Source organism: Nycticebus coucang, chromosome 12 (genome assembly GCF_027406575.1).
Source record: "Nycticebus coucang isolate mNycCou1 chromosome 12, mNycCou1.pri, whole genome shotgun sequence".
NCBI lineage: Eukaryota > Metazoa > Chordata > Mammalia > Primates > Lorisidae > Nycticebus > Nycticebus coucang.
This window is the reverse complement of record NC_069791.1, coordinates 109644168-109663466: the sequence shown is the minus strand read 5'-3', so window position 1 is coordinate 109663466 and position 19299 is coordinate 109644168. Positions and strand designations below refer to the sequence as shown.

Sequence of the window (19299 nt, the reverse complement as noted above, 5' to 3'; positions counted from 1 at the left end):
AAAACTGAGCTGGCATTGGCATTGCCACGTGTTTGGGAATGAGTCATCTCAGGCTGAAAATCCATCCATGGCTTTTCCATTCCCTGAAGCTTTAAGCTTCTCTTTTTCTTTTCTTCTTCCTTTTTTTTTTTTAAACACCCCCTATCAAGAACCCTAGTGTTGGCAGGTTAAGCAAAGACCCTGTTGCTATCCAGGACAGCAATCTGGTGGCCAGTGGGCTGAGAAGCTCAGAGCAGTGAAGAGCTTGGACCAGAGAACCGGCCACAGTTCAAATGGCGGGTTTCGCCTCCTGGTTTGTGAGCATCAGAAGTATCTCAACCCTCTGCGCCTCCGTCTCTTCCTTGATAGAATGAACACAGTAGTTTCATCTCCCCTCATAGCTGTGTTGTGAGGATTCTATGGGATAACATGAAAGCAGTGCTGAGAAGGGCACCTGAAACACCAGGGCTCTGAGCGAGTGTGACCGCTGCTGTCATTGTCCGGAAGCTGCACCGCACACCAGGTCCTAGGGAGAGGCCTTAGCTGGCCTAAGAGCTGATAAGAATGACCTTGGCCTTGGTCCAAAGAGTCTAGAAATATCCGTGGGCCAGAAGATGAGTGTGGGGAGTCTGAGTGTGAAGGATGAGGTTTTCTAAATCCCTGGGAGACTCACTGCGCAGCCAGCCCAAGAGTAGAGGTCTGCAGTGATGCGTGCATCAGGCCCAGCTGAGGCGACCCCTGTGTGCACAGACAAGGCTTTGGACAGCGGGCTGAGTTTGCAGACTGACAGAATCTTCTGCTTCTAGAAGGCCTGATGTGCTCCTCACTCCTTATCCCCCTGGCCATTCAGGGCAGCCCGCACCTGGGTCCTGGAGGCTGCACATTCCACTGGTCCTGGAAAACTTTGTCCATCTTGCTGCCCTGCTTCCCAACCACAATGAGTTCCTTCTGTTTCCTTTTATTTGAGAAAACCCTACACAGATTGCTTAAAAAAGTAACCCAAGCTGCATCAGGTCTGTTGATCTATACCTATTGCTGTGCGATATCAAAACAGCAGTGGTCCAAATAACACAGATGTTTCCTTGTTTGCATGTTTATGTGGGAAGGTTTGGGACAGCTAACCCCACAGCCACTCACAAGCACAGCACCTGCACAAGTCACAGCGGTGGCAGAGAACAGAGGCTGCTCAGGCATAGGTGGGGTTAAAGCCCCAAGCATTGGCTTCCCTCCTCCCTGCCTCAGGCCTGTGAGGTATAGTATGAAAGCCACTTCCCCCTTGAGAAAAACTCTCGCTCACTGAGAATGACAGTCAATGTCCTTTAGGAACCAGGTGTCAAGATACACTTCCTGGCTGGGAGTGGTGGCTCACGCCTGTAATTGCAGCATGCTGGGAGGCCAAGGTGGGTGGATTGCTTGAGCTAGAGCAAGACCTCTTCTCTAAAAAATAGCTGGGTGTTGTGGCGGGCACCAATAGTCCCAGCTACTTGGGAGGCTGAGGCAAGAGGACTGCTTGAGCCCAAGAGTTTGAGGTTGCTCTGAGCTGTGACACCATAGCACTCTACTGAGGGCAACAAAGTAAGACTCTGTCTAAAAAAAAAACAAAAGATCCCCTTCTCGCTGCTGGCCACATGCACTACAGGTTCCTTCTATCCTCAAGTCCCCAGAGATGTCAAAGTTTGTGCTTTCAAGGCCTACAAGGCTCAGGTGTCCCCCACTAAGCAAAACCTTCTGAATGACAATCCTCTCTTCCTTGTGTCCCCACAGTTGTTTATAAGTGTATCTATTTCAGCACCTCCTACATTGCCTGAAGACTATCAGCTCACCTCCTCCTGCCCTGAAGTCTGCGAATTGAACAGACTTTCTAAGAAACCTACCTATAATATATTGTTTAAACCAGGCATGGTGGCTCGTGCCTATAATCCCAGCACCCTGGGAGTGGATTGCTTGAGCTCAGGAGTTCCAGACCAGCCTGAGCAAGAGTCAGAGCCTATTTCTACCAAAAATAGAAAAACTAGCTGGCACTTGTAGTCCCAGCTACCCGGTTTCCCCAAAAATAAGACATCCTCAAAAAATAAGACCTACTTACAGGAAAGATAAGACGTCCTCTGAAAATAAGACCTAGCGCATCTTTGGGAGCACACCTTAAAATAAGACACTGTCTTATTTTCGGGGAAACAGAGTACTAGGGAGGCTGAGGCAAGAGGTTTGCTCAAGCCTAAGAGTTTGAGATTGCTGTGAGCTATGACGGCACAGCACTCTACTGAGGGCCACAGAATAAGAGTCTGTCTCAAAAACTACATACATACATATATTTTAAATGTTTCCAAGAAAGTTACTCAAAAGCCAAGTTATTAATAGTGCTAACCCGGGGAATATAAGCAGTTACTAAACTATAATGTGTGTAAATGAAGAGTGTAAAGACACTTCTTAAGATAAACTCTTACAATGCTAGATCCTAACTCATCTTGCAATGCCCAAGACCTATCATGTAGCCTGGCAACAGGATGTAATCCATGAGAAGATGTATCCTTTCCATCCTAATGGAAAGGCCTGGAAAGATAAGCACCAAACTCATCAGGATGGTTATCTCTGGGGATGAAGATGGAATTGAGGGTGACAGATAAGGAGATGTGTGACTTAATGTCAAGGCTTTGCATTGAGGATGTATTTGTGTAGGACTTGTACCTACCAGCATTTTTTTTAATAGCACCTAGAATAAGTTGACTTTTTAACCTCCAAAAAATATGTCCACAGCCTAAGTGAGCCTCAACCTATAAATGTGTCCTCATATGAATGAAGGGTCTTTGAAAATGTAATTCAGTGAAGAATCTTGAGAGAAGAAGGTGCCAGATCACCTAGGTGGGCCCTGCATCCAATGACAGGTGTCCTCATAGGACCGAGAAGCCAGAGGATGAGAGAAGGTAAGGTGAAGACAGAGGCAGAGATGGGTGTGATGCAGCCATCAGCCAGGAAGCGCTTGGAGCCACCAAAGCTGGAAAAGACAAGGCAGAGCCCTTCCCGAGAGCCTGTTGACATCCTGATTTGGGACTTCTAGCCTCCTGAACTGTGAGAACAGGAGTGCATTCATTGTTTCAACCCACCACATTTCAGATGCTTGGTTACAGCAGCCCTCAGAAACTAACACAGCTCACAACATCAATTGACCTCGTGCCTACCACCAGGGCTATATGCCTCAGACTCCAGGAAACAAGGACCTAAGGGCTGGACAGACATCTCTTCGAGAAACCCTCTGTGCAAGTGATCGTTTAGAATAAAGAGATTCTGAGCAAAAGACACTTATAGACTACAATCTTTGGCAAGGGCCTGGATTCAGTCATCACAGCTCAGATCACCTGGGGTGTCCTTCACCAGGTGATAGATGGCACAGGTCCAAGGGACAGGGGCAAGGCTTGCTCTTGGCATCACATGGGCCTAGGCCCATGCCTGGCACTAAAAGGATGCTCTTAGCATCCAGTGAGTAAATAAATAAGGTGTCATTCCCCACTGGACCTTGGGGAATGGGCAGACTCAGACCACCATTCATGGGGAGAGTGATATTCCAGGGGAGGCCTGGGGCCATGGGGATAAGCTTCTTGTTCCCCCAACTCTTGTTCCTCCACTAGCAGCTTCTCCAATTAAGCTCTGGCCTATTCCAACAGCCACTGCTGAAGGCACCAGTTCTCTCTGTGACTGATGGATAATTTCATACCCAAATTGGAAGCAGTTTAAACAGAGACATCAGGAAAAATTGGGGGCAGGTGAAATATGACACTTCCTTAAACTTGACAGCAGGTAACAAAAACAGCAGTGTTGACTATCTTCAGACAAACAAGTTCACAGTCTCTTGTTGCTGGGTGGCATTGAACATTTACTTTCAGTCGAATTTACCAAATATTTCTTGGCCATCCATAGTCAAGATGCTACGGTAAGAAGTAGAAACTAACATTCATTTAGCAAACACCTACTACTCTACACCAGGTAGTGGAGACACAGCCAAGTATTAAACAAAGGATGAAAGAGAAAATAAATGACTCCAGGCCAAGTGGTAATATGTGCTGGGCAAAAAAATAAAGCATGAGTATGACTGGCTGCTATTTGATTCGGGGTTATGATAGGTAACAGCCCACCGCCCACTCTAAGTGACTCAGAAGTGCCACCTGATTTAATTTAAGCCTCATATAACTCTCTCTGCTGGGCGTTCCTAGTCCCATTTAAAAATTAGGACATGAAGACTGAAAAAGGAGAAGATTTACCAGCTTTATCACTCACTAGTCACAAGGACTTGGAGACATTTCCTGTTTTATCTGTGCCTTAGTTTCCTTATATCTAGGATGGAGACACGGGCTTGCTACCACATGTACAGCACTTGGAATAAGATTTGGTAATTAACAAGTGCTCAACAAAGGTTACCTATTGCTGTAGGTGGGAGTTGTAAATACCACTCTTACTTTTAAGAACTTTGTTATCCCATGAAGAAGCCGAAAGATATATCCATGAAACTAAGGGATGTGAATATTATGAATAGACCATGCTGATTTTATATCCCCATTCTCCTGCATAACAGGCCCAACCTCCTGACCAATTTCTACTCATCCTTCAAAACTCAAGTCAAACATCTCTCCAAAGCCTCCCCAGCATATCTCTGCAGTGAGATATGTCACTGTGGCACCATTTTGCCTGGTATCAACGTAATTCGATTTCCTATTTGTCCCTTTGCCCATTCATTCATTCAGCAAGCATGTATCAAGAGACTACCATCCACCAGACCCTCATGCTCAGCTGCAACATGTGTTAATGCCTCTGTGTCCTCCACTGGACAACAACCTCTTGGGGATCAAGAAAATTAAATGGGTGTAGCTCAACAGAAAAATTAATGAATAAACAAAGAACAACATAAGAAGAGTAGACAGCCAGGTGTGGTGGCTCATACCTACTATATCAGCACTTTGGGAGGCTGAGGTGGGAGGATCATTTGAGGCCAAGAGTTCAACACCAGCCTGGGCAACAGAGCAAGACCCTCTCTCTTAAAAAAAAAAATGCAAAAATCAGCCAGGCATGGGGGCACAAGCCTGTAGTTCTAGCTATTTGGGAGCCCGAGGTAGGAATATTGCTTGAGCCTAAGAGTTCAAACTGACAGTCAGCTAAAATAGTGCCACCATATTCCAGCCTCGGTAACACAACAAGACCCTGCCTCTTGAAAAAAAAAAAAAAAGAAGAAGAAGAAGAAGAAGAAGAAAGAAAGAAAAGGTGGAGAGAGAAAAAAAGAAATAAAGGACAAAATGAGCAATTCTGAAGAAAAAAATGGATTATTCAACATTGACGAGGCCACTCAGGGCTTTTTCAAAGAATGAACTAGACTTTGAAGAATGGGGAAGATTTGAAAGAATGTGAAGGAAGGAGAAGCCAACATACACTCATGACTAAAGAATGCAAAGTCTCAAAACAATTTGAAAAGTATACATGATCTCATTTGTGTTAAAAATAAATAAGTGCATTATGTATGTATATATGCCTATCTATATGTAAATGCATAAAAAAATCTGCCAAGGATATATACTGAACTCTTCATGGTAGGATCTCCAGGAGAAGGACACTTGCTTCATTTTTTTGTACTCGATATAGTTGTGCATTATTTAAATTCTTTCAAAAATGTATTTTTGTTTTATTTATGTAATTTAAGGGAAAAAAATTTAAAGCATTTTTCTTCAGAAAGAAAAAGGTAGGAGAGCAAAGCCCTGCAGGGAGCAGGGACGGGAAGAACAAGCACTAAGGCACGGGCCTCGTCAGAAAGAGCCGACAGCCAAGGTGAGAGTCAGGCCCTGCTTTGTGTCTGCCAGATTATTTTTAAAACAAAGCTAAGAATAATCTGTAGTGCATTGAGGTGCTCGGGGACAACAGTCAGCTGTGGGCTCTGCTCTAAGAGGGCAGGGTGACGACTCCTACGGGAGCCCTCATACTCAAGCCGGCCAAGTCAACAACACCCCCAGAAAGCAGGAAGAAAAGAAAACAACTTTCCCAGACAAAAAATAAAAACCCAAAGAGACCTGAATTGCTTTGTCAAAGCTGTGGCCATGTCAGATTTCCAATGCCTACCTGGCAACACGAGTCATAGCTCTAATCATGGCCACCTGCTTCAGTGTGGACAAAGCCCTTAGTTTCTGAGTATCCAGGAGAACACACTTTGAACACTGCTTAGAAACCAAAGACAAGTCCTGTAGCCCTCGTGGGCAAGAGGCTGTGGCTCAGAAAGACTAGAGAGTGGGCAACACCAAGATGGCGCCCATGCAATTTCTAAAAGAACAGTCACAGGGAGGCAATGGTTTGGCATTTTGCAACTAAATCAGGGATCCCTATACCAGAATATATCTGTTCCCATCTAACCACATAACCTGATGGTCTCCCAGAAAAGAGACAGCAACGTATCTAGGCACAATCTGCTCTGGATCCCACAGACCAGCTGCCAGGGAGCCAAACTCCATGAGGCATACAGCAAAAACAGCATTGATTTTTCCTGACGGTTACATAAATTCACTTCAAGGAGATGGGGAAGCCTTCCAGAACAAGCTGTAAGATGCCCTTGTCACTGTCCAGAGTTATAACCGTGACTGCCCAGCCCAGTGTGCCCAGGGGAATGATGGTCCAGAAGAGAAGGAAGAGGCAAAGACCAGAGACGGACCTTTGTTCTTTAAGAAAGATTTTTTTTTTTAATAGGAAGAAATCATTTTAAAAAAAACATACAAAGTCATGTGCAACTGGTAGAGAAGGTATGACTAATCAGAAGAAAGTCCTTAACACAGAGAAATAAATTTATTAAATTAAGAAGTATATATTTAGTTAGAGGGTTTGCACAAGTATAATCATGTGGTTATTACGTATCCTTAGAAATAACTGTGTGTGAATTTAGCAGAAATAGAATAAATTAAATTAGGATTTAGACGGATATGCCTTGGTCAGTAAGATTTATAAGCCATAGCTAAGACAGAACAGAAGAGGCTGTGAGAGTCCGGTTTTAGGATGACCAAACTGAAGGAGTCAAGGCCAGTGCCACAGTCTGACATGGAAGAGAGGATGAGGCCCAGGCCAGCCTCTTAGCAATCCCATGTGGATGCTCCAGGGATGGGATTCCCCCCCACTCCCCCCCTTCATCACTTTGAGGACCCTGAGCAAAGCAACCCAGGCTCTGGAGATAGCTGTGGGCTGGGGGCTGGCAGCTGGGTGGGACCAGTTTCCACAGAGGATAGAGAGTGAGAGCTAAATGTACTTAATCCTTAAATTAAGTAAGAGTAGGTTTGCTTTTGTGTCATGAGCTCAGGATCTCGATTAATCCAAATTTGTGCACCTGAGTCAGATGAAATCCAAAGAACAAAGAGCAAGCCCATTTGGGGAAGGACCTGGGTGGTAAATAAAAGAGGGGGACCTATGAGCCCCAAGAGCGTCTTGGCTATTGCTGCCAGTCATTTTTCGTGTGGGTGGGGTTGTGAGTGGCATTCACACACCTAAGTCGGCAGAGAGGAGAGATCAGAGGGAGGGATCAAAAGGCACCTGCTAATCCAGCAGTGGCAGGAAAGAGCTCAGCGTTCTCTGGTGAGGACCTCTTGTCTCCATGCCAAATCACAGTGCAGTCAAACCACAAGAAATGTATTCCAGACCTTGACCTCCTCAAGGGCAGAGACAAGCTTCCCCGTCTGCTCCCTCCTTGCACTGTGCCGCACGCTCTGCTCCGTGTAAAGCAGACGCCAAAACACAAGTGACTGAAGGGTAACATAAGCCAGTGCAGAAAATTCCTCTTTTAACTCACAGCTGAAGTCATCATGTAGCACAAAGTTTATAAATCTTGATTATTTTGTGCCTTGCCAATGCTTCCTATTTGCATCAATATGGGACCAGCTTTGAAGCAAAGCTTGCACACACTGCATTTGCCAATAGACACAAAACCCAGATCTTAATGGAAATGCATTTGCAAACTTGCATACCCATAAGCTTTGGGTAGCCAAGCTCTGCCCACCCAAACCTATGGCCATGAACAAGTCAGGCAAAGGGCAAGAGTTTCACGCAGGCCCATCAGAAAGAGAGACCTGTCACTTCCACAGCCTCCCCACTGCCAGGTCCAAGGAGTACCTGCATTAACATCAAGGAGCATGTGATCACATAAGGTATTTGCCTATTAACAGAAAAACATGGCTGGGGTCAAAGAGGGGCTTTTATTTTGTGGCACTGAGAAGCTTAAAGTGGGTTCTGCAAGCATCTTTCCAAATGGTTTTGTGTCAAAAACTAATATTTCTCAGTTAAGCCTCTATGTGAGATATATTTTTAGTAGCCTCTCTTAAATGACACTTTAAAAAATAATCTCCTTCAAGACAGCATACGATTAAAACAGGGATGTCCAAGTGCCAAGTTATAAAGCCTCTCATAATTTGGAAAGCCATGCTTAGCGCTGCTGTGGGACTGCAGACAATTTGGTACTTGATCATTAGATATTCGGAAAGTGCCACCCAACTGAAAAATGTATTTCTTATTAAGCTTCCCTACTTAAACAGCATCAGCCCTCAAATGAGAACACTCCCTCTGAAGGTTTTAAAGACACCAAGCAAAGTCTCAGGAAACATTTTATTTTAAAGTGAACCTTACTTATTACAAAACTTGGAATGGGTTTTTTCCATCTTCCTGATCCCTGAATTTTATATTACTCGTTTTCCCTTGCACCAGTTCACCATTTCAACAGGGCAGGTAAGGTGTCCCATGCAGACACCGGGAGGCCACGGAGAATCATCAGCAAGTGTGTGAAACAGGTGGGAAGGTATACTTCTGGAAACGCAAACATTCTGGGTAACAGTGTTAACTCAGATACTGGTCAGATTTCCACGTGACACGCTCCGTGACTGATTATGAGTGCCAGGCTCTGAGAAAAGGGAACTAAAAACACAGTTCCTGTCTCAGGGAAGCTCTCGGTCAACACAGAGTAACAAATGCTGCCACAGCACATAAGGCCACAGAACAGAACGCCAGTCCGGGACAGCCGACTGTGCGGGGGGAGGCAGGCAGGAGGCCCGTCTGCTGTAATCCACTTCCCAGAGACCTGCACAAGACACCGAAGTCTTAGATGATGAATAGGAGACAGAAAGGATTTCAGTTTCTCTGGGCAATTGCAATGAATAGCAATTATCATCACAGCACAAGGCAATGTAAATTTTTATTAAACTTGAAACAATGGGAACAGGGGGAGACAGGAACAGTCATGGACAAGGAGATTCAGGCATGGGGGTACACAGACAGGAGAGAGGCAGACACAGAGACCAACACACACAAGGGGAATGAGAGAGAGAGAGAGACAGAAAGACAGAGGCAGCAATACACAAAGAAAGGAGCAGAGAGGGCCATAAAGGGCAGGATAGGGAGACAAACACAGACAGACACAGAGAGAGTTCAACAGGAGAGAAGCACACAGAGACGAAAGAAGAAACAGAGAGGGAGGCACACAGACAGAGAGAAGGAGGGAGGCAGAGAGAGAGAGGGAGGGAGGCAGACAGAGAGAGAGAGGGAGGGAGGGAGACAGAGAGAGAGAGAGGGAGGGAGGGAGGGAGGCAGACAGAGAGAGAGAGAGGGAGGGAGGGAGGCAGAGAGAGAGAGGGAAGGAGGCAGAGAGAGAGAGAGAGGGAGACATAGAGAGAGAGAGGGAGGGAGGGAGACAGAGAGAGAGGGAGGGAGGGAGGGAGGGAGGCAGACAGAGAGAGAGAGAGGGAGGGAGGGAGGCAGAGAGAGAGAGGGAAGGAGGCAGAGAGAGAGAGAGAGGGAGACATAGAGAGAGAGAGGGAGGGAGGGAGACAGAGAGAGAGGGAGGGAGGGAAGGAGGCAGAGAGAGAGAGAGGGAGACATAGAGAGAGAGAGGGAGGGAGGGAGACAGAAAGAGAGAGGGAGGGAGGGAGGGAGGGAGGCAGAGAGAGGGAGGGAGGGAGACAGACAGAGAGAGAGGGAGGGAGGGAGGCAGACAGAGAGAGAGGGAGGGAGACAGAGAGAGAGGGAGGGAGGCAGACAGAGAGAGAGGGAGGGAGACAGAGAGAGAGAGAGGGAGGGAGGGAGGCAGAGAGAGAGAGAGGGAGGGAGGGAGGCAGACAGAGAGAGAGGGAGGGATGGAGGCAGACAGAGAGAGAGGGAGGGAGACAGAGAGAGAGGGAGGGAGGGAGGGAGGCAGACAGAGAGAGGCGGAGGGAGGGAGGGAGGGAGGCAGATAGAGAGATAGACGGAGGGAGGGAGACAGAGAGAGAGAGATGGAGGGAGGGAGGGAGGCAGAGAGAGAGAGAGGAAGAACAGAGAACATGGGACCAGAACAAGCCACTCCCTGACAGCCAGTATCCAGAGAGTGCATGCACTGGGGAATACAGAGCTGTCACACTCAGGCCCCGCCAGGCTGGCAAGTGAGGGGGAGGCCAGACAGCCCCAGGACTGAGCACCCAGCCCGGTGCTCCCCACTAGTTCGCCACAGGCCGTCCCACTGCACCCCACAGAATGTCACCACCTCTCCTACAGGCCCTTAAACCCTGTGCCAGGATGGCTCACGAGGTAAAGTGGGCTGTGATGGCTAGTGCATTAGTATCTAACACAACATGCAACTGTCCCTGCTGTCCCACACACACTCCTCAGTAACAGTTCTGAAAGCATGCTCTTAGAAAAGATGTTCCCTGCGGACATCTTCCCTGTGTTTTGTTTTGTTTTGTTTTGTTTTTGAGACAGAGTCTCACTTCATCGCCCTTGGCAGAGTGCCATAGTATCACAGCTCACAGCAACCTCAGGCTCCTGGCCTCAAGCGATCCTCTTGCCTCTGCCTCCAGAGTAGCTGGGACTACAGGTGCTCACCCAAACTCCTGGCTATTTTTAGAGACAGGATCTTACTCTGGTCTCAAACTTGGTGAGGTGATCTGCCTGTCTCAGCCTCCCAGAGTGCTGGGATAATAGGCATGAGCCACAGCACCCAGTGTTCGTTGGGGACATCATAAAGACCACCCTCTAGCATGACAGCCGTGGTAAGCCCTACCGTAAAGGTGACTACTGACCTATCTTCAACCCAACACTTTTCTAGCTTGTTCCGTCACAGAGCCCCACCTCCCCCACTTCCTTAAGTATATGAAAGAACTGTGTATGGCCCTCTGAATCATACTGTTCTGTCCTTGATAAACTAACTTTTACAAATTCTAAGTTTCCAAAGAGCCCTCTGACTTCCAAACAAGGTCGCTGATATGCTAGGGGGAAAAAAAAAAAAAAAAAAACACCTACCTCTGATGTACAAAGTGAGAAAGAGAGACAAGAAAGGGAGAGATTTGTTTTGTAAGTAGAAAATGGAATGTTAGAGAACTTTACCACAGAAGCGTCTGAATTTTTAAAACTATCCAGAGCACAATAGACACTAAATTTTGCTTGACGTCAAAAAGGAAAAAAGAAAGAAAGCAGGTGAGCACATGAGTGCTCACAGTGATACAGAAAAGGGGGTCCGAGGATCCTGGGTTTGCATTTAGGTGCCATCGTGAGGCTGGGCATGCAATGTCTGAGTCATGAAATGTCTCTGAACCTCTGTTTTCTCAGCTGAAAAGGGACCTAATAAGTTATACAGGACTGTTGGGAGGGTTAAAGTATCAAAATGCTCATCTAACACCACACCCACAGGAAAAGGAGACCAAAGGGTAGTTCCCTGGCCCGACAGAGCAGGGAGTGGGCAGGTGAGGAGTGGGGGCGTGCCCAGAGGACAGATGCTGTGAGGCAGGCAGCAAGCCCACACCGCAAATCATACCAGGCCAGGCATCATTCCTGCCGAAGTGGGGATGATCACACGCAGGACTTGGGACAGAGAAACAGGGCCCAGCCAAGGGGCAGGGAAAGGAGGACTCCAGCTTGTGCCATGTAAAGTGGGCCCGGGTTTGCTACTCTGTGGGAACAAGTCACTTCACTTTCAGCTTTTGCTGCTCTATGACTTTAATCAACCTCTATATTTTGCAGTCTTACGAGGTTCTATTTCCCTGTCTCCATCTATTATTTATTATTCAAATTAGAAGCTGTTCACCAGAGTGTAATCAAATCCGCTAAAAGGGAGAAAACTCCGGCATTCATTCACATCTTTTTTTTTTTTTTTTTTTTTTGTAGAGACAGAGTCTCACTGTACCACCCTCGGGTAGAGTGCCGTGGCGTCACACGGCTCACAGCAACCTCTAACTCTTGGGCTTACGCGATTCTCTTGCCTCAGCCTCCCGAGCAGCTGGGACTACAGGCGCCCGCCACAATGCCTGGCTATTTTATTTTTGTTGCAGTTTGGCCGGGGCTGGGTTTGAACCCGCCACCCTCGGCATATGGGGCCGGCGCCCTACTCACTGAGCCACAGGCGCCGCCCATCATTCACATCTTATACCAGAGGAAAAAATAATGAGAAGAGAGTCCTAAAAATACTTACAGTCAAGAAAGAAACGGGAAAAAAATTCAACCCTTAATCCCAAACTCCGTCTCCTTTAAACTAAGTGATTTATCTTAAAAGTATACATGGTAATACAGAATGACAATCCCTAATATGAAAATCTGAACTCCAAAATGCTACAAAGAGCACCCCCTTTGAGCAGTATGTTGGCACTCAAAAAGTTTTGGATTGGGGTACATTTAAAGTTTTGTATTTTTAGATTAGGGATGCTCAACTAGTAAGTATAATGCAAATATTTCAAAATAAAAAAAGTGAAATTCAAAACATTTCTAAATCCCACGCATTTCAAGTTAGGGTTATTCAACCCATATTATAAAAAGATGCCACTGGGAGGAAACTGTGTCCCTGCTCCTCTGTTTCTCTAGGTTATCATCTGGTTTGTGTAGTTGTCCTCTACTCTGTGACAATGAAGGTGTCACACAGCAATTATTGAGCATGCACAACATGTTGGGCACAGTGCTGGACACGAGGACCAGAAGGGAAAACATGTCCAGCACCGAGAGCAGCATCTTGCTGGCGGGGCCCCAGAGGGACGGCCGCTACCGCCGGGGCCATGATGAGAGAGGAAGGCAGACAGTCCTGCTCCTGAGTCAGAAGAAGTCTAAGCCAGCATAGTCAGAGAGCCAGGCCAGCTGGGAAGGAGGGATTCCCATAACAATCGTCTCCCGATGAAAAGGAAGAAAAGATTCCAGAATTGATACTAAGCTGGACACTGCCATTTTCCTTCTTCCCTGGCTGACTGTGGGGAGCACAAGGCACTAAAGACAAGGTTAAGGGTGTCCTCTGCAGGGCCACAGTCCAAATGGCCAGCTCCCCAACAGCCTTCATGCCTTTAATGATCCTTTTACTTGCCATCACAACCTGTCTGGAGGCAAAGATCTGATGACAATTAGAGCTGCCTCTGTATACAAGGTTGTCACCGTCCTGAAGGGCACTCAGACTTAGAGCAGCAGCGAGCATGGTGCAGAGGACAGACCTGGCCTTACTGCTGGTAGATGCGTGAGCTCATTCACTCACTGGCTCCACCAGTCAACACACATTTACTGAGCACCCACCATGTAAAGTGCCTGGAGACTTCACTGGACAGGCACAACTGAGGTAGGGACAACCGTGTGGAAATGTGACTGCACAAAAAGGTCAGACTGAGTGGGGAGACCAGCGAGGTCTGTCCAGAGCCTTCCTGGCCTCCGTGTGCAGCAATCCTTCCTCCAAGACAGGGGCAAGACCCTCTGAAATGGGGGTCTTATGACCTACAATCGGACAAGGTAGGTCAGAGAAGTTTTTTATGAAAAGGCAGAGGAAAATTGGAGCCCTGCATTGGCAAGAAAAAGGGCAGGAGAAGGTCAGAGAGAATCTGTTTTCCGAGGTGTGCTTCTGAGTCCTGAAATACCCCAACGTTATAACAAAAGACTGGAACAAGGGCTATGGGAATTACGCGGCCGGAGCCACGGCTGGAAACCAATATACGCATTACACTATGACAGTGGGGATGTAACAGTGTGATCAGGACTCTGGCACCCTGACAGAGGGGTCATAAATAGGTATTGTTACGTAATGGGGGAAAACCCAGTCAAGTTTAAGACACCATAACCTAAAACTCTACAATTTCACACTTAGGCACTAACCTTAAGGAAACACTTAGGCATGGACCTAGGAAGTGATAACAAATGGCTGCTAACATCATAGAAAGAGAGATAGCAGACATTATGGGTCTCTTATAATAAACACAAGCCCAACACTACAGTCACGTCACCAGAAAAAGCAAACCTGAATCCATGTCTCTAGATTCAAATGCCAATTTAAAGAAATACAAGAAATGGCAGAGCATATCAAAAAATGCTACAGCAATATGATCAGAAAAATTCAGCTGGTGAAAAACTTTATAAGGCAAATCCCATGTCTTCAATAAATAGAGAGAGAGATGAGGAAGGACTCTCCAAATGAAAACACACACAAGATAGTAGCCAAATTCGTGGAGACAAAAAGGGGAACGGTGGTTGCCAAGGGCTGGAGGGGGAAGTACGAGGTTCATTTTAATGTGGACAGAGCTTCAGTTGGGGAAGGCAAAAAAGGACTGCAGATGGGTGGCTGCTCAATATGAGAGCACACTTACTACCCCTGAAATGTGCACTTAAAGATAGTTTTATATTTTTTTAGCATAAGTTTTTGAAAGACTTAACAGAGACATATCAGCACAATGTGTGCATCTTATGGACTTTGAATCAAAAAAAACTAAAAAGTTATAATAGAAAACTTGAACACTGATATCTGATGATATGTAGGGGTCCTCAAACTGCAGCCCGCGGGCCACATGAGGCGGTATGATTGTATTTGCTCCCGTTTTGTTTTTTTACTTCAAAGTAAGATATGTGCAGTGTGCATAGGAATTTGTTCATAGTTTTTTTTTGAACTATAGTCCGGCCCTCCAATGGTCTGAGGGACAGTGAATTGGCCCTGTTTAAAAAGTTTGAGGACGCCTGATATATAGGAATTACTGGTAATGGGGGGGTGATAATGATATTGTATTTATGTTTTCTTGTTTTGAGAAATAAATACTAAGATGTTTATACAAGAAAAAACATCCCGTATTTGATTCCAATGGTACAGAAGGAGAAAGCAGATATGGGTAACTTGACACAAGACTGGCCATGACTGGTAACAGGTCACCTTGACGACAGATGCTCAAGAGCACCTTATACTTATGTGCCTAACCTTTGGGTACCTAACATTTTACCTAATAATAAAGTCTTAAAATGAAGAAGTTACTATACTCATGACAGCTGTGAGATGCTCACAGCATAGTGACTTATAATAGCAGAACACTGAAAACATCCGAAATGCCTATAGACATCAGACTGAAACTAAAACACCGTGTCTCGCTTATTATAGAGGCAAGAAAGTGAGTAGACTAGATCAGGGATCTCAACCACTCAACCTAGTTCTGAAAACCAGGGGACATCTGGCAACGTCTGGAAATATTTGTGGTTGTCACATGGGGAAGGTTGGGGGGACATAAAGCTATTGGCCTCTAGTGGGTAGAAACCAGGGCTACCACCCCCATTATGCTCAGAATAGCCCTACAACAAAGAATTACATGACCAAAAATATCAACAAAGCCATGGATAAAAACCATATACCATCTATGTGGGATACTCCTCAAACCATAACATTAAATTAAAAACAAAAATAAGTGGCAGCCAGGCACAATGGCTCAGGCCTGTAATCCCAGCACTCTAGGAGGCCAAGGAGTGAGGATCCTTTGAGCTCAGGAGTTTCAGACCAGCCTGAGCAAGAGCGAGACCCCATCTCTACTAAAAATAGAAAAATTAGCTGGGCACTATGGTGGGTGCCTGTAGTCCCAGCTACTCTGGAAGGCTGAGGCAGGACGATTGCTTGAACTCAGGAATTTGAGGCTGCTGTGAGCTAGGCTAGGGGACAGAGTAAGACGCTGCCTCAAAAAAAAAAAAAAAAAAAAAAAGTGGGAAATAGATATGTACAAGTCATGTCATGCAGGTAAAAGTTATGTACACAAAACCAGAACCAAGACTATCTACTGCTCATAGAAATTTAACCATACAGCAAAATATGAAAACATGGAGGGGGAGGCTATGTGCCAATTTCATAGATTACTAGAGGGAGAAGCATGAAATGTCACTTCAACAGAATTTATAACATTGTGTTTATTATCCCCCCTCCCACCTCAAAAAAAGCAAATACAGGGTAGGTTAATCTGGCCAGCAGGTTCATGGGTGGTCACTCTTTTAATCCTCATGCTTTTCCTTACCCTTGACATCCTTAACAATGAGCCAGCTCAGCAGTGGGGCTGTAGGCAGCAGAGGCTGCGTGGACAGAGAGGGGTAGGCAGCGAGGCCTAGGCCTTGCTGGGAGAGCACTTACCGGCCCCCGCAGATCGATGAGCTCCTGCCTCATCTGGGACACGAGGGCTTCCTTGGCCACCAGGGCCCTGTGCAGGCGCTCGTTGAATTCAATCAGCTCACCATGCATTTCCGCCACCTGGAACATAAGCAGGGAACAGTGAGGCCGGGATGCCTGGGGACGCGCCCTGTCCTTTCCTGTCTCCCCTTCCTGCCGCTTGTCAGCGAGGCCCATGCGGGTTATTGGGTGACAGCCAACAGCACTGCTTTCCTGCGGGCCATGGAAATCCAACCGCAAGTTGAATACATTTTGCCTCCCTTGATTTTAAGGCTTCAGAGTCAACAGGTCACAGTATATGGTCAGAATAGGACTGTAACAGATCAGTTTTAGACCTCAGGCTTTGAATCTTAACTAGTGAACACTTTTCTAGAAAAGGCTTTCTTTCTGAGTTCTTCCTGTAAGCATTCCAAATTGTATACAAAATCAGCATTAATGTACACAGTTATTTAATTAAAAAAAAAAAGAACTTCTCAATTACAATTTGAACTTTACCTTAGAAATGCAAACAATATAACCCAGTCATTTGTACCCTCATATTAATCTGAAATTAAAGAGAAAAGGAATTTCCCTAATAGCATCATGAAAAAAACTGACCATTCTGTTCATCAGGTTCAAGGTCCTGAAAACCAGCAAAACAGAAACCAGAGCCCTATGAAGGCTAGTGAAGACAGTGGTGACAGGCTAAAGCACAGCATCACAACTGGCCTCCCGGTTTATTCTTTGTGAGGATAAATGTTTCCTGTGTGCTCTTCACAGCTGCATCACGCCAGTGCTCTGAGGCAAATGTTATTATCTCCACTTTATAGGAAGTAAAGTCATACCGCAAAGAAAGTACAGACCCTGGAGCCCTGGCTACGTGCTATGCTCCTCCGATTCTACACTGCCTGGACACAACCCGTGGGCCTTCTGTGAACCCTTGCATGTTGAACTATTGAATTGAACTATTCAGTACGCTCAGCTGATCCTGAATAAACATGGAGGTGACTATAGGTAGTCTATAATCAGTGTATAGACTGTTCTACTATAATTTATTTAAACACTCTAGAGAGATGTGAGATCCTGCTATATTCTCCAAGAACACGGAATGAAGAATCTTGCAAGCATTTTAAAGAGAAGTCCCCAGAATGTGAGGCCATGCAGACCCTCACCCACCTGGCCCTCTGTCCTTCCCAAGAGATAACCCCACAGTCTATACCCAAGGCTTCATGTAAGCATTACTACATACTACGTAATGCATAAATAACAAGGTAATTTGCATAAGTACTTTGTATGAGATGTAGGAGATGCTGTCTGCATAAAGAAGGGACAGAGGGAGCATCTCTGTGAGAAAGAGGTCTCTAAGCTGTGCTTCTTCTCAGGCAGAGTAACAGGGAGCCCTCCTTTCTTGTTACATAAAGGGTAAGTCACAGAAGAAAATACACGACAATATCAATGTTCGTCAAGGGGTACGTTTCCTTCCTGTTCTTTTACTTCTCCTTATTTAAGTTCCCATTCATCAGTTAGAGAAAGCACTTGGACTCGTTCAAGAATTAAAATCTTCACCTGAAATAGAAGGGAACCATTGTGCAATCAACGTGAAGTGATTAGGCACCTCATTGTTATCTGGACGATTCCATTAACTTGCTCTGTGAGTTTCCACTCACAGGCACCCCCTCTGTCCGGAAGTGTTGACCTCTTTCAAATCAGTGCAAAATTCTAAGTGACAATGGCACAAAAGATACTGTAAGAACAGCGCAATTAAGGAGCCTTTTCACCAGCTTTTTTCTTTGTACAAACCTAAAATTAATATTCCCCACTTGCCTTATTCCTTTTGGATAAGAAAAGCTTAAGGTGATCATCTTTTGGCCTTTAACAAACAAGTACAATGTCACTAACGATGCCCACGCCCATCCTCCACACCCAAGTCACATTAGCCCTCCATCCGCATCCTCGGGGCTACAAACCCACTTCCCTGGGACAGGCAGGAAGCACAAAGCTGCCAACGTTCTGATAAATACCTGCTAATGTGCCCCCAGGAACGGGAGCTTCAAATAAATGCCACTCTCACTTCCAAAGCAGAGCAGGGTTTTGTGTTCTATGTGTGTTTTGCACTCGGAGCCAGGGTGTTACAACAATTTTCCATAAATGCATAAAACATGGAAAAATCCCAGCTTCAACTGATGTTTGCCATGAGCTATCAAAACCCTAGTTTTCTTCTGCAGCCAGTAAATAGGACTTGACCATATCAGATAAACTTTTCATTTTGCCAGGAAATGAAATAAAATCTGATCAAACTGAGAAGATAAAATTTGATAAAATAATTTCCAGCAACCATTAAAACTACAATGTTCAGTAAAAAAATAAATAAAACTACATCATTACTAAACTAACCTCTGAAACTGTTTTATATTACATATCCCTACCTACAGCCATTGATATAAACAGCTTTCATTTTACATAAACCACACTAAACTTACTGCTCCTTGAATGACTATTTCCAAACTTCAGTATAACTAGAAGTAAATTGAAGACTCAGAAAGAGCCTCAGAACAGGATTGTGAGATCACAAATAGTTCTCATTATCATAAAAATAACAATAGGCTACACAACCACTGCCTCTTAGAATTTTTATGAGGCTCTGAGGGCACTTAGAAGTCTCATTTCAACTTCTTCTTCTCAACTAAATATGGGCAGAAGAAATGCCTTCCAATACATCCATTCAAGCAGGCAGAGGCAATCTTCTCAAAGGACCCTCTGATATCATCACCTGCTGTTTAATCCCTTCAGTGCTTCCACTGCCATAAGGATAAAATTGCAAACTCTTTCAAGATGTTGCCCCAAGCTCTCTCCCAAAACCCATCTCTCCCTCTCAGCCCTCACAGGCCATTTCTGTTCCATAAACATGTCAAGTCCTAGGAGATCCCCCATAGACACAGAGGGAAAGGGTATGT

At 45.5% G+C, this 19299-nt stretch overlaps 1 protein-coding gene across 3 annotated transcripts in view; it reads right to left on the bottom strand.

The window, feature by feature from the left end:
• The window catches only part of SNX29 (sorting nexin 29), a 640705-nt gene that overhangs the window by 187418 nt on the left and 433988 nt on the right, over window positions 1-19299 (bottom strand). For all 3 annotated transcript variants that reach the window (XM_053556354.1, XM_053556355.1, XM_053556356.1), the window contains exon 16: window positions 16331-16447. In XM_053556354.1, coding sequence (XP_053412329.1) covers window positions 16331-16447 — 117 coding nt within the window. The remainder of the gene's footprint in view (window positions 1-16330; window positions 16448-19299) is intronic.